The 14,314-nt window shown below is 40.9% G+C and overlaps 1 protein-coding gene across 14 annotated transcripts in view; it reads left to right on the top strand.

Moving 5' to 3' along the window:
• KIF1B (kinesin family member 1B) overlaps positions 1 to 14,314 on the top strand; it is a 154,722-nt gene that overhangs the window by 89,614 nt on the left and 50,794 nt on the right. For 8 of the 14 annotated variants that reach the window (XM_004013733.5, XM_042257269.1, XM_060396491.1 and 5 more), the window contains 5 exons: positions 8,540 to 8,633; positions 9,570 to 9,718; positions 11,584 to 11,762; positions 12,543 to 12,680; positions 13,844 to 14,092. In XM_004013733.5, coding sequence (XP_004013782.2) covers positions 8,540 to 8,633; positions 9,570 to 9,718; positions 11,584 to 11,762; positions 12,543 to 12,680; positions 13,844 to 14,092 — 809 coding nt within the window. The remainder of the gene's footprint in view (positions 1 to 8,539; positions 8,634 to 9,569; positions 9,719 to 11,583; positions 11,763 to 12,542; positions 12,681 to 13,843; positions 14,093 to 14,314) is intronic. The other 6 variants (XM_012187343.4, XM_060396494.1, XM_060396492.1 and 3 more) reach the window with 1 other exon arrangement.

Here is a 14,314-nt window from a genome sequence, read left to right as displayed (position 1 = left end):
CAGGGGCTGCACAGGTCTAAGAACAGATGCTATGGGGCCCCCAGAGGCATAGATCTGAGGCTGTGTCTGCATGGTGCTGCCAGTGGTGAGTAAATTAAGGTGTTGACAACAACTGGAACATGGATGTTTCCCTTCTAGCTATTGCTTGCTAATTATAATCCACCGTGAAAAGAGGAATGCAGTATTAGCAAAAAGAGCCAAGCCTCTAATGTCAAAAGCAGCCTAACTGGAAAACCCAGAATTATGACATTCATTTTTACCTTCAATGCCATCTCCTCAGAGATGCCCTCATCGTGACACCATCGTCTCTCACCAGTAGTACCGCAGTAGCCTCTGAACGAGTCTCTTCTCTCCTGTTCCTGACCTCTGTACACCATTGTCCACACGGCAGCCCACATCATCCTTTGAAAACAAGTCAGTGCCAGGGGCCTCCAGTGGCTTCCCATGGTGCTTTGTAGCCTCCAAGGGGGTCTGTGTTTTGGCTTCTTGCCTGCCTCTCTGACTTCATGTCTTAACATTCCCTCACTGTGCAAGTACTTTGTTATTTGAGCTTGCCAAGCTTGTTCCCACCTCTAGGCTTTGGCACTTCCTCAAGACTAGAATCCTTTCTCCTTGTGCCTAACTCCCCTTCCAAATCAATGCTCACGTGCCCCTTTTCCTGTTGCAGCCGATCCCAGGACAGCCCACTGTTTAATATTAACTCTGTGCGCTTATTTGGTCCTTGCATGAAAACGTAAATTCACCTAGAATAAGTACCTTATCTGTCGTGTTTTCTTCACCATCCATCTGTGTGTGTCACCCAGAAGAGTGGTTCTCAAAACTGTCATGTGCATGAGAAGCTTCCGAGGGGCATGTGAGAACATAGAATGCTGGGCCCACCCCCAGAGTTTCTGATTCAGGAGGTCTGCAGTGGGGTCTGATAATTGTGTTTCTGATAAGATCTCAAGTGATGCTGCTGTTCCTACTGCTGCTGGATCAGCATCTGTCTTTGAGAACCACAATCTAGAACAGAGACTGGTAAACCTTTTCTGTAAAGGGCCGGGTAGTAAATATTTTAGGCTTTGTGGGCCTCATATGTAAGTGTTAATCACTCAGTCATGTCCAACTCTGCGGTCCCATGGACTGTAGCCTGCCAGGCTCCTCTGCCCATGGGATTCTCCAGACAAGCATACTGGAGTGGGTAGCCATTCCCTTCTCCAGGGAAACTTCCTGACCCAGGGATTGGACCCAGGGATCGAACCCAGGTCTCCCGCATTGCGGGCAGATTCTTTACAGTCTGAGCCACCTGGGAAGCCTCCTATGAGCCTCATGGTCTTTATCAAAACTGCTCAACTCCCCTGTTGTAGCACAATAGCAGCTGTAGATGATACGCAAAGGGATGGATGTGGGTGTGTTTTGCTAAAGCTGCTGTATTTATAAACACAAGTGGTGGTCTGGATTCAGCCTGCAGATTTGCAACCCATGGACGCTTCTGAGAACTGTTGACTAGAAGATCAGCACACAACTGTGTATCTACTCTAGAATCTAGACAGACAAGTGCCAGATGCTGGTGATTCAGTGGTGAATGAGAGGCGGTTCCTGGCCTCGTGAAGTTCACAGAGTCATGGAGGAGATAGCCATTAGACAGTCACACCAATGGTCATATAGTTTGTGACAAATGCCTTGAGGGAAAATCACAGGATGCTCTGAAGGTTTACAACCAGGCGTCTCAGGAGATGAAAGATGGCCTTTTTTTGCTCTCAGCTGCTTACTTTCATTTTGAGAAAGAGAAGGAATCAGGAAGTTTTTCTTTTCTTCCCATGTCCAGGTCTGCGTGTGTCCATGCATCCATACCCATACCTGGCCTTCCCTCCTCTTGGTGGAAGAACTGTCTGTGCTCCTGTCTTAGCCCAGCCCTCGTTCCCTTCATTCCGTTTTTTGAAGGACTTACTGTACACCTACCCCTTCTCTTTCACAGCATCTGATTTTCTCCTTCTACATTATTCCTGTCAGCATGCAAGCACCAGTTTCAAAAACAGTTGTGTTCCCTGTGATCTGCCACTGTGTTTGTATGTTCCTTTTTCTAGAAATACTCCTGAGAGCGTTTTCTGTACTTTTCCCCACTGGCTACCTTCTTTTTCTTGTCTCCTCTCCCCATTCTTGAACTCAGGCCAGTCAGACTCATTCCCACCTCACCGCTGCAGCCAGTCTGGTCAGGGTCACCAGGAGTCTCCTTGATGGAAAATCCAGGTGTTTTCTTAGTCCTCGTTTTACTAAATCTCTCTAGCATCTTACATGGCTTGCCTGCTCTTTACTTCTCGAAACCTTTGTTCTCTTGGCTTCTGATTTTTCTTTCGCTGCTCCTTCATGGTCTCTGTGGCCGCAGAGATAGGTCATTTTTTTTTTTTCCTGTATCTGCTCTTTCCTCTAGGTGACCTCACACATATCTGTGGCCTCAGCTTCTGTGTTCACACAGGTGATAATGAAGACAGCACCTCCTGTTGAGCGTTTACAGTGAACCTGTGAAAGACACATGTTTGACCTGCATGGGTCCACTTAGATGTGGGGTTTTTTTCAGCGAATACGTACCACAGATCCACATTTGGTTGAATCTGCAGGTATGGGACCTTGGAAACCAAAAGCAGACTGTAAAATTATGTGCAAGTTTTCTACTGCGTGGAGGCTCAGTGCCCCATCCTGTATTGTTCAAGGGTCAACAGTACTTGGACCAAATACATATAATACATTTTACATGTATTAACTCATTGAATCCTCCTAGCACCCCTCCTCTGTGAAGTATAGGTGTTGTTAATCCCATTTTACATATTTTCCCATCCTCGCACAGTTGCTCAGTGGAATCCAGGTCCAGTCTCAGGCAGGCAGTCTGTCTGCAGACCCCTGCTCTGCCTCCCTCTCGGCTGACTCTCAGAGATACTCTCTCCAGCCTGGGCCTTCCCCAGTCTCTGGTCACGAACACACAACTGTGACCTGACATCCAGAGAGTTAACTGGCATCTCACATCTGAACTATCTAAACCAGAGCAGCTAGCTCAGACCAGAATTCAAGCGTGATCCTCAGTTTCCCTTTCTCTCTCACACCCCATGGTCACATCTTCATCTGTAGGGCACACTTCTTCTGCCTCTAAAACATATGCCAGCTCCATTTGCTTTTTGTCACCTGCTGAGACCCTGGACCAGGCCACTGCCGTCTCCCTTGAAACGGCAGGGGCAGCTTCATGGCTCCTGGCCTTGTTCCAAGTCCACAGGCAATTCTCCATGGACATTGGTATTTTTACTACATATGCTAGATTTCCTGGCTCTAGGCTACCAGTGACACCCTTAGAATAAAATCCACAGTCCTTTCCGTGGCCTGTAAACTTGTCCAAAACCCAGTCCCTATCTGACAGTTGTCAACTGCTTCTCCAACTCTTCTCATTCCTCCAGTCCACCCGCACCGGTTTTCTTGCTTTTCCTTAAATACTCCAAGCTCCACATCAGGGCCTTTGTGCTTGCTGTCAGCTAAATTTGACTGGAATAAGAAACCTTCACCAAAGATCTCAGAGTGCTTGCTTAGATCTCTGATTAAATGTTATCTCTGCAGAGAGACCTTCCCTGAGCACCTAATCTTAGCTTTCCTCCACCTATCTCGTCTCTCTATTGGCCTCTGATAACTCCCTTTCTTCATAGCATTTCTCTCTCCTGAAATCATAGCATGTACTGTGTCTGTTTAGTGTTTATTATATCTCCGTCACCAGTGGAACTTTTGTCTTACTGACCACTCACTATATCCCTAGCATCTGGCACATAATAGGAGTGAAGATGGTATTCATTTGTCAAATGAATGAATGGATAGTGGTTTTTCTTTGAAAAAGATAGCATGCTCTGAGTCCAATTGCTTGGGTTCAGGTTCTTTTTCTACCACTTGCTAATTTTGATCTTTGGAGAGTTACTTAATTTCTTTAAGGTTTTTCTTCTTTTTTAACACAAGAATAACAATAGAAACATTTTCATAGCATTATTGGGATGCTTGGAACAATCCATGTTAAACATTTAGAACAGTTCCTAGCACAAAGTAAGCTTGAAAACAAAGATAGTCGGGTGGGAGAGAACATTCTAGAAGAAGAAACAGTCAGTGCAGTGCCTTTATAAATATGGAGCATATATTCAGTTAGTTGGAACTTTTTATAAACAGAGAAGACTGTTGGTAAATATATTATTTTTTTAGCATGTTTTCTGTAATGATTCTAATTTTCTCCATGAAGTGGACAGAACAGTAGTATCTGAATCTCTTTATCCATTTATTGCAGGAAAATCCAGGGCTTAGTATTTTTCTGGTTAACAATCAAAATATCCTTGTTGGAAGCTCATATGCAGCCTGGTTTGGGGAAGAGGAGGTCAGTTCAAGAATTGGTATTGACATTTGGGGGCTTCCTTGATAGCTCAGCTGATAAAGAATCCACCTGCAATGCGGGAGCCCTGGGTTCAATCCCTGGGTTGGAAAGATCCCCTGGAGAAGGGAAAGGCTACCCACTCCAGTATTCTGACCTGGAGAATTCCATGGACTGAGTAGTTCTTGGGGTTGCAAAGAGTCGGACATGACTGAGTAACTTTCACTTTCACTTCACTTTCGTTGACATTTGGACTACCAACTGCTTATAGAAATTTTTCCTGGTCAAAGTGCAGTTAAAGTTTTAGGTCTATATTATTGATGGAGAAAGAAATGGCATCCCACTCCAGTGTTCTTGCCTAGAGAATCCCAGGGATGGGGGAGCCTGGTGGGCTGCAGTCTATGGGGTCGCACAGAATCGGACACGACTGAAGCGACTTAGCAGCAGCAGCAGCATTATTGAACATCTTTTTATGTCAGCTTTGCTGCCACTAAAGCACAACCACAGCTTTTAGGAAAAGTCACTCTTTTAACTGTCAGAATCTAAGGATTTTGTCTTCATTTGGTAGTTTGACCAGCTTGTAAACTCATTCTCTTTTCCTTTTTTTTAAATTGAAGTATAATTGCTTTCCCATGTTGCGTTAGTTTCTGTTGTACAACAGACTCGGTTGTATGCATATACATATCCCCTCCCTCTTGAACATCCCTCCGCCTCTCCCACCCCACCCCTCTAGGTCATCACCGAGCACCGAGCTGAGCTCCCTGTGCTGTACAGCAGCTTCCCACCAGCTGTCTATCTTACTCATGGTGTAATCCTGTTCTTGAGGAAATCCTCAAAAATAAACCAGTCACAAAAAGTCACAAGCATACATGATTCCACTTATCTGAGATACCTAGAGTAGCCAAAATCATAGAGACAAAAGGCAGAATGGTGGTTGAGGGCTGCAGGGGTAGAAGTTAGTATTTCATGGACGAAAAGTTTCAGTTTTACAAGATGAAGAATTCTGGAGCATGGACAGTGGTGATGGTTATACAACATTGTTAGTGTATTTCATGCGTTAAAATGGTTAAAATGGCAAATTTTATGTTGTGTGTATATTGCTATAATTTAAAAATTGGGGCAAAAATGAAAAAAAAATTCTCAAGCTAAAATATTAACATTTTTTTCCATCTGATGCTCTTTAGGTAAATCAACAGTCTCTTTTTGCTGAGAGAATCTTATGTCATACATAGGTTTTTTTTTTTTTAAAAAAAAAAGCTCAACCTCTTATTTTGGAAAAAAAAAAAAAAAGTACAGTGAACCTTTGTATACCCATATGTATATACTATTTCTGAATCATTTGAGAATAAGTTACAGATACCATGTTAGTTTACTCCTGCTGCTGCTGCTGCTGCTAAGTCGCTTCAGTCGTGTCCAACTCTGTGCGACCCCATAGACTGCAGCCCACCAGGCTCCCTCATCCCTGGGATTCTCTAGACAAGAATACTGGAGTGGGTTGCCATTTCCTTCTCCAATAGTTTACTCCTACATACACATAAATATCCTAAAACCAAGGATATTCTCTTAATACCATTATCCCATCCAAGTATTTAATACTGATTCAAAATCATGTAATATACAGGTAATTTTCAAATTTCTATAATTGTCTAAATATAAATGTTAAAAGTGTGTACATTTTTTTAATCCAAGATCCAGTCAAGGTTTATTAATTGCATTTGGTTCTGGTGTTTCTTTTATCTTTCATTACATAGGTATTTTTGAAGAGTCTAGGTCACTTTCTAATTTGATTATTTCTTCAAGATTTGATTTAGGTTAAACATTGTTAAGAATGCTATAAATGTTATATTGTGTGCTTCCATCTGCTTCACATCAGTAGATGTAAAATGTCAATTTGTCCTATTTTCAGTAATGTTTAATAAATTTAGTTAATGTGTTTTTTCCTAGTGCTTTCTCATTAATAGGCTCTTGTGATTGTGTGAATATTCTGTTTTCCATTCTGTCAGTTGTGGTAGCTTGTATTAATGATCCTTGGATGATTCAGTTACTACATCTGGGGTTACACTGTAGTAGTGATTTTCTGTCATTCCCTCTTCATTTATTAACTGGCTTTTTGTTTTTTTGGTAAGGAAGAGCTTTCCCTTTTTTCTCTCCATCTTTCAGTATCACTGTGGTCTCATGAATTCTTTTTATACTCAACGTGGTATATATTCTTTTCCTGTTATTATCATTTATTGACCAGTGGGAGTCTTCGTCCTTTTGAAATGGTCCTGTTGGTCTTTGAGTACTCTCTGCTTTCTGGCACAAGATATTCTGGGGTTACCTTGTATTTTCCTTGCTCCAAATCCGAAATCAGTCATTTTCCTAAGGAGCCCTGGTTTCTGTTACTGGAGAATGGTATTTAGAAACCAAGATGGAGGGCTGGATGTATGTAGAAAAGAAACTTTCAAAAAACGCTGCTTGTCATTTTGATAGTATGTTGCCGTTTAACAGGACTTTCACATAAATTTTTAAATGGTTTGTCCTTTCATCCTTCCTGCAGTCCTACCTTAAATTTAGGCAGGTGGAATAATAAAATCTTCATTTTAAAAAAAGGCCAAAATGAGGTGTTAAAAGGATTAACTTTCCCAGAATTATAAGACTAGTAAGATCAGGTTCCAGGAGCAAAACCGACGTCTTTATACCTGGTACTTTACATTTTTCTTTTTCTTTTTTCCCCACAGTACATGATATCCTAAAAAGCATGTTTCAGTTCAGTTCAGTCGTGTCCGACTCTTTGCGACCCCATGAATCGCAGCACGCCAGGCCTCCCTGTCCATCACCAGCTCCCGGAGATGTCTTTAAAGAGCTATTTCGCTGACTCTTGGTCACTGCCAGCTCCACTAAAGAGAGAAAGCTTCCTTTGTGAGACCAAAGGATAAATGACTAGAGCCTGGAGAATATTTGCATCCTTCTTAGCATCACCATTGGGAGCCTCTTTTGTGATGAAGTTTGCTAACTGGGCTTTCAGTGATCCTCTTTATGCATGGAATATTTGATTTGTGACTTGGAGAGCTTTGTTTGAAAACAGTACATGGTCGTACCTAAACCTTCTATCTCTTTACAGCCTGTAATCATGCCACTCCTAGAGAAGTAGGAAGCCTAATAGTTTATTTTTTAAATGCTGTGCTTAACCCTGTGATTTGGTATTTTACTGTGTGAAGGTCTTTTTCTTAACTTGTTTTGTTGTCAAAAAACACAAGCTTTTTTTTTTCATGAACACGCCAAGGAAGCGTTTTAGACATTTTTTTCCCTCTTCTCTCCCCACTATGCCATTTTAATACCTCAGATATACAAGGTATCAGTTTACATACTGTGTGTATATTTGTGTTTTATACATTAAAAAGTTTTTTTTAGTCCCCCAAGAACCATTTTATTTTTCACTAATAGTAGCAATATCACACTTATTGAGAGTGCATGGAAACAAGGAAGAAAGGAAGGATGAATATGATTTGTAATATAATAGTACATTTTATATTATAACAGTATAATTTGATATAAAATTTCTTTATTGAATAAATAATTGCAGCATGTCGATTATTTCAATCCTAATAACACTGTGTTCTTTCAACACTGAGGTTCCCTGAAAGCTAAACTTATCCTACATCTGCAAAGATAGTAATATTTCATCCATAGAGAGTTTCAGAGTCTACAATCTGAATTTTTTCTCCCATCCAAACAGATAATTGGAACTCTTAGCAATATTAGTGAACTTAATCTTTTCCAGTATTGTATTTCTTTGGTATTTTTGGATGTGTTAAGATACTATTTAAATGCATTTTAACCTTTAAGGGACACATGCATTTTTTTTTCCTTGAAAATTCCCCCTTTGCTCTACTGTAATCCCAAATAAAGAACTCTTGAGTCTAAGGAGTAGAAAGAGAGACTACAGTTAAATTCCCTAGAATACAAGATCTTTTAAAGCATTTACCCAGTGCAGACTATTTTGGGTGCTTTATGGCTTTGTTCAGAAGCATTTCTCGGTATGTCTGTCTTTTTATTGTTGCTTCTTGCCGCTGTCTTCTTGTTTCTTTGTCTTTTGCTGTCTCTCCCTTGCCCAATCTTCCTTGCATTTCTCTTTTCTTTCCCTCCTATTTCCTCTCTCTCCTACATGTTATCTTCTTTGTTTTCGTTCAGGACTATGAGAGTAAATTGCAGGCCTTGCAGAAGCAGGTGGAGACGCGATCCCTGGCTGCAGAAACAACTGAAGAGGAAGAGGAGGAGGAAGAAGGTGAAATCTAGAGACTGAAACTTTGCTCTGTAGATGTTCTGAATCTGTGTTGTCAAATTCCTGAGCCAGTTTAAAGATGATTTAAAAGATGCTCAAGGCTAAGCGTCCAGGCTGTACTCTGTGAGGTGGGGTTGGGACTAATAGTCTCTTAGAACCCAAGGTTTCTGAGCATAGTCTCTGTAGAAATCTCTTGGGCAGTTTACATAAACTGTCTCATATGACCATACATATGAAATTTATATATATGTGACAAGCAGATAAAGAGCTTAATCTTTGTTAAGATGCTCTGTTTTACAGATTCCCCTGGTGGTCTAGTGGTTAAAATTCCACATTTCCAATGTAGGGGGTGAGGGTTTGATCCTTGTTTAGGGAACTAAGATCCCACATGCTGAGTGGTGTGGCCAAAAAGAACAAAACAGGATGCTCTGTTTTATTTGCTGGTTTGTGTCAGGGATTTCCCCGTGAGGACTTTGGAATATAGAAGCGTGTATTAAATCTCTTTCTGGCAGATTGCTCATCACATTGTTTTGTCATACCTACCTGTCTTAAGTTTTCTAGAATTTCTTAGTTGAAATTAAAATGCAGTGTGAACATTCATCATATTTTATTTTTTCACCCAACCTCTTCAGTAATCTCAAGGCTTCATAGTAACCTTAAAGAAACTCTTTAATTTGTACACTGAATTCTTTATTTTTAAATATCTATGTGAAATATGACCTTCTTTTTCCTCTACTAGAAAGGAAAATAGATCTGTTTCAAGTTGTACAACAGACTAAGGGTTTTTCTTTATGATAAACCACACAGAGCTGTATCTAAAAGAAAAGAAAGAAAAACTGGAAAGTAACTTGATTTTTTTAAAAAGCTGAGGTATAGGAGGGATGTAATTTCTGCATAGTTATGCGTCCACCATTAAGTACACCTGGTTTGCTCTTTCAGTTCCGTGGACACAACATGAATTTGAGCTGGCCCAGTGGGCCTTCCGGAAGTGGAAGTCTCACCAATTCACCTCATTAAGGGACTTACTCTGGGGCAATGCCGTTTACCTAAAGGAGGCCAATGCCATCAGTGTGGAACTAAAGAAGAAGGTAATGGAGGTTTTGGGAACAGGGACCATCCTGAGGCAGAGCTGAGCCTGATGGGCTTCATGGTCCTCGTTTTAAGGTCACCTTTCCCTTTGGTGAACTCGGCAGCTTTTTGCTGTGAAACAGGTTTATATATGCCTTCATTTAACATGTGCCTGGAATGAAGTAGGTACTAGTTGTTGTTCAGTTGCTAAGTCATGTCTGAGTCTTTGGGACCCCATAGACTGCAGCACACCAAGCTTTCCTGTCCTTCACTATCTCCCAGAGTTTGTTCAAATGTCCATTGAGTTGGTGATACTATCTAACCATCTCATCCTCTGCTACCCTCCTCTCCTCCTGCCTTCAGTTTTTCCCAGCATCAGAGTCTTTTCCAATAAGTCTGCCCTTCACGTCAGATGGCCAAACTATTGGAGCTTCAGCTTCAGCATCAGTCCTTTCAATGACTATTCAGGACTGATTTCCTTTAGGATTGACTGGTGATCTCCTTGCAGTCCAAGAGACTCTCAAGAGTCTTCTCCAGCACCACAATTCGAAAGCATCAGTTCTTCAGCATTCAGCCTTCTTTATGGTCCAACTCTCACATCCAAAATGACTGCTGGGAAAACCATAGCTTTGACTATACGGACATTTGTTGGCAAAGTGATGTCTTTAAGTATTTGTTAAATGAGATTTTTAAAATAACATGTTTTCTAGCCTGTTTTATATATGAGGAGACTGTATTCCTGATGAGAGTTAAAGAAGCATATCAGTAGAAAAATATTACTCTTGGCTTCTGAAAATCTCAGTTTTCCTTTAGTTCTCTTCCATTAAGTTGGCACCTTTAAGTCCTCTGTGCCTTCTCCTCTACTAGGCTCTGAGAGGCAGTTTTGTGTAATGGACAAGCACATGCATTCTGCAACCAGACAGCCAGGTTCCTACCCCAACTCTCCCAGTTGTTTAACTCTCGTAACCTGGGCCTCTAGTCCCTCATCTGCAGAAGGAGTTTGGCAACTAGGCCTGCCACCCAGGGTTTTTGTGATTTCCTGAGGGGTGAGAGAATGAATATACATACAGTGCCAAAATAGTGTCTACGCATGGTGATTGTGATGCCAGAAACATCACACCGCAGCATAGATTCATTGTTCTGCGTGTCCCTCTGTTTGACAGTCTCCTGACTGCTAAGATTACGGGGAATAGGATGAGGGGGCAGTATTGAGAAGTAGGTAAGATCTCACACTGCCTGACTTTGGGGAAAAATCATTCTGTTTTTCCAGGGCTGTATTTTTAGTTTCATGAAATAGGAATAAGACCTCTTATTCTTTTGTAACTCCATCTCATTTTGTGCTTATATATTAACTATTTTTCTCTTTAAATAGATTAAATGATGGCAGGGGCTAGGTCTTTTTTTCTCATAGCTGTACCTAGCATTTCATTAATGGTTGGTTAAAAAAAAAAAATAGAGAGTTACTAAGAAATAAATGACATGATGAATGCAAAGCACTTTTGTGTAGTAGACACTTTTAAGAGTAACAGTCATAATCCTCTGAATTTAACAGAAAACCTTAGCACATGTCTACCTGCTCTCATTTGGAGATGCAGTCCTGGGTCCACCTTCTGTTCTCTATGGAAGTCTTTGTTCAGTTAACCAGGATATATTTATTGAGATTTTAGATTGTGCAAAAACACTGTGCCAGGCCAGGAAAACAAAGACTGTAAATAGCTAAATGATTAATATATAAGTAGCCACGTTTCTCACTGAATCAAAAGCTGTTGACCACATGCTGCTGTTTGACGTCTTTCCCTTTGGGCCTGATTATGTTGCCTTGTTTCTGAACATCACTTGGAAAAACAAAAAGCCTGTTTGTCCATGGTTTCTTCTGTCCATTTAGGTGCAGTTTCAGTTTGTTCTGCTCACGGACACGTTGTACTCCCCTCTGCCTCCTGAACTGCTTCCCACTGAGACTGAAAAAACTCAGGAAGACAGACCTTTCCCTCGTACAGTGGTAGCTGTAGAAGTTCAGGATCTGAAAAATGGAGCAACACATTATTGGTCTTTGGAGAAACTTAAGTATGAAAACATTACATATAAAGCCAATTGTTTTATTTAGAAAATAATAATGAATTGCTCACGTGGGCTCTTCTCTCTGTGATGTTGCCATTGCTTCCTTTTTGTGCATCTAAGTGCTATTGCTGATGTTGGTAATAGCACTGTCCATTCGTTTTCTTCTAAGTGAACAAATCGTGCTCTGTGAATATCTTTGTCATTTGTAGAGGTGATTTACATTTACCCTCCATAATGTTCCTTTGGCAGCGTGTATACTAAATTTGAGATGACAAAGGAAAGATTACATGGCGCTTGTGCAAAGATGGCATGCAAATTTGGCAAGGGGGTGGAATTAAAATTAATTAACCCTCGATAGACCCTCTTATATTTTAACTTTTAATTTTATAATATCTGTTTCTGTCTTAGATCTAGTAATTATTCATCTTTTCTGTCCTGGATCTCATGATGATGATGAAATAGCATAGCTTCCTTTACCTTTAGTATAATGAGGTATTTTGTGCTGTTTCAGTATGTTTGAGATACCATATGCCATTGAACTACATTTATCCTGGGACTCAGTAGAGATTAGATGGCCATTCTTGACTTTCTTGATGGCTTCTCTCTAGATTCTGACACTTTGGATACTGAGTGTTAGAGTTTCTGTGCTTTTTGCCTTCATTCTTTTTTAATATCATTAAATGGTGGGAGCAGCTTTATAAAACCTTGCGTGAAAGATCCTTCCAGTGTGAAATTTTGATGTGACCTTGTGATACTAACCCAGTGCACTTTACATTTACTGTCCAGGCAGAGGCTGGATTTGATGAGAGAGATGTATGACAGAGCAGGGGAGATGGCCTCTAGCACCCAAGATGAAAGTGAGACCACCATGACTGGCAGCGATCCATTTTATGATCGGTTCCATTGGTTCAAACTTGTGGGAAGGTATGTGATGATTTTATTCTTTTCAGGTAATGGTTTTAATTGTTTAAAGCCTCAAAGGTATTACATAAAGTTAAAGAAAAAAAGTACAAAAAAGCCCCCATTTATAATCTTATTCACTCACACATAGCCACTGTACCATTTGGTATATTTTCCTTCCCTTTTATCCAGCTGGCAGGTTTAAGTCTCAGACTTTGAAACAAAGTAGCTGACAGTTTTTCCTGCCTCTCAACTCATTCACAAAATGTCTTACTCTTGACCAAGATAGAATTAAAAGAAAAAGAAAACCTGTGTCTGTATCCAACATGGTTCAGAATCACAGTATGACATGCAGTTTATCAGACTACCACTTCTCCATGACCTGCCTCGTCCTCACTTTAATTTTTAAAACAGTGCATCTCAGTTTATTCTTTACCAAGAGTGAATAGTTGCACACCTGAGTAGCCCACTTGCACCTCTTTTATGTATACCTTAGTCAGCATTGAATGTGAGTCCATGTTTGTCAAGTTCTTAGAGATTTGGAATTTTAAAAGCAGAGAAATATAAGTTTTCACCTTAATGATTTCAGAATTTGAATTATTTTCTGATTGAGAAAACTTTCTGACAGTTTTAAAGGACCTGGGTTCAAAGGTGAAGCTGAAGTCGTAGTATTTTGTAGAAATGAAATTAGTCTTTTTCACTCTGCTCTGATAGTAGAGTGTGTTTTTATTTAAAGAGATGAATTGGCCAGACACATCTTACCCAATCAAGGTATATACCTACTTTGCCATATATCATTCATCCATTTTGTTTGCTGCTCCACAATGACATGGAGATTGGAATAAAGATTTAAACTCTGTTATTTCACTTGATATTGAGTGGCTCCTTTGAGGCCTGGCTGCTAATCTTTTGTGTGAATAGGGGAACGTAAATGTTTTACAGCACGTTATTTACCTGGCATATTCTACTCATGTATTTCCTTTGCTTTTCTTATTCTAAGGATCAGTCCTTGTTCCCTTTCACCTGAACCAGATGATTTATGCTTATTTTGTCCTTTTGCTTTTCCACTTGCTTATTTTGTTTTGGTTCCTCAGTGGGTTCTGTCCTGTTGGCACCTGTAGCTTCCTGTTTAACCGACTGTTCCTCTCTCCTTGGCTGTGTCCATCGGCGTGTCCCCTGGTGTCTAGCTCCCCCATTTTCCACGGCTGTGTGAATGAGCGCCTTGCTGACCGCACACCCTCCCCCACTTTTTCCACGGCCGATTCCGACATCACTGAGCTGGCTGACGAGCAGCAAGAGGAGATGGAGGACTTTGATGAGGAGGCGTTCGTGGATGACACCGGCTCTGACGCAGGGACGGAGGAGGGCTCAGATCTCTTCAGTGACGGGCATGACCCGTTTTACGACCGGTCCCCATGGTTCATTTTAGTGGGAAGGTTGGTGAGGTTAAAGTGAGAAAGGCGAAAAGGGACCAGCTCTTGCTCTAAAGAGGCTCCTTATGCAATTTTGGACAATTTTGCTTTAATCTAGTTCAATTCATGATGCGGGTGAGAGAGCCCTCGGGCAGCGTCTGGGAGCTACTTGGCCTCCTCAGTGCAACATACGTGGCAGTGTGTGAATACTTTACATGGAGAATCCCTTGTCTTACATGCCTAGTA

Source organism: Ovis aries, chromosome 12 (genome assembly GCF_016772045.2).
Source record: "Ovis aries strain OAR_USU_Benz2616 breed Rambouillet chromosome 12, ARS-UI_Ramb_v3.0, whole genome shotgun sequence".
In the NCBI taxonomy this organism is placed as follows: Eukaryota; Metazoa; Chordata; class Mammalia; order Artiodactyla; family Bovidae; genus Ovis; species Ovis aries.
This window is presented reverse-complemented; position numbering and strand designations above follow the sequence as displayed.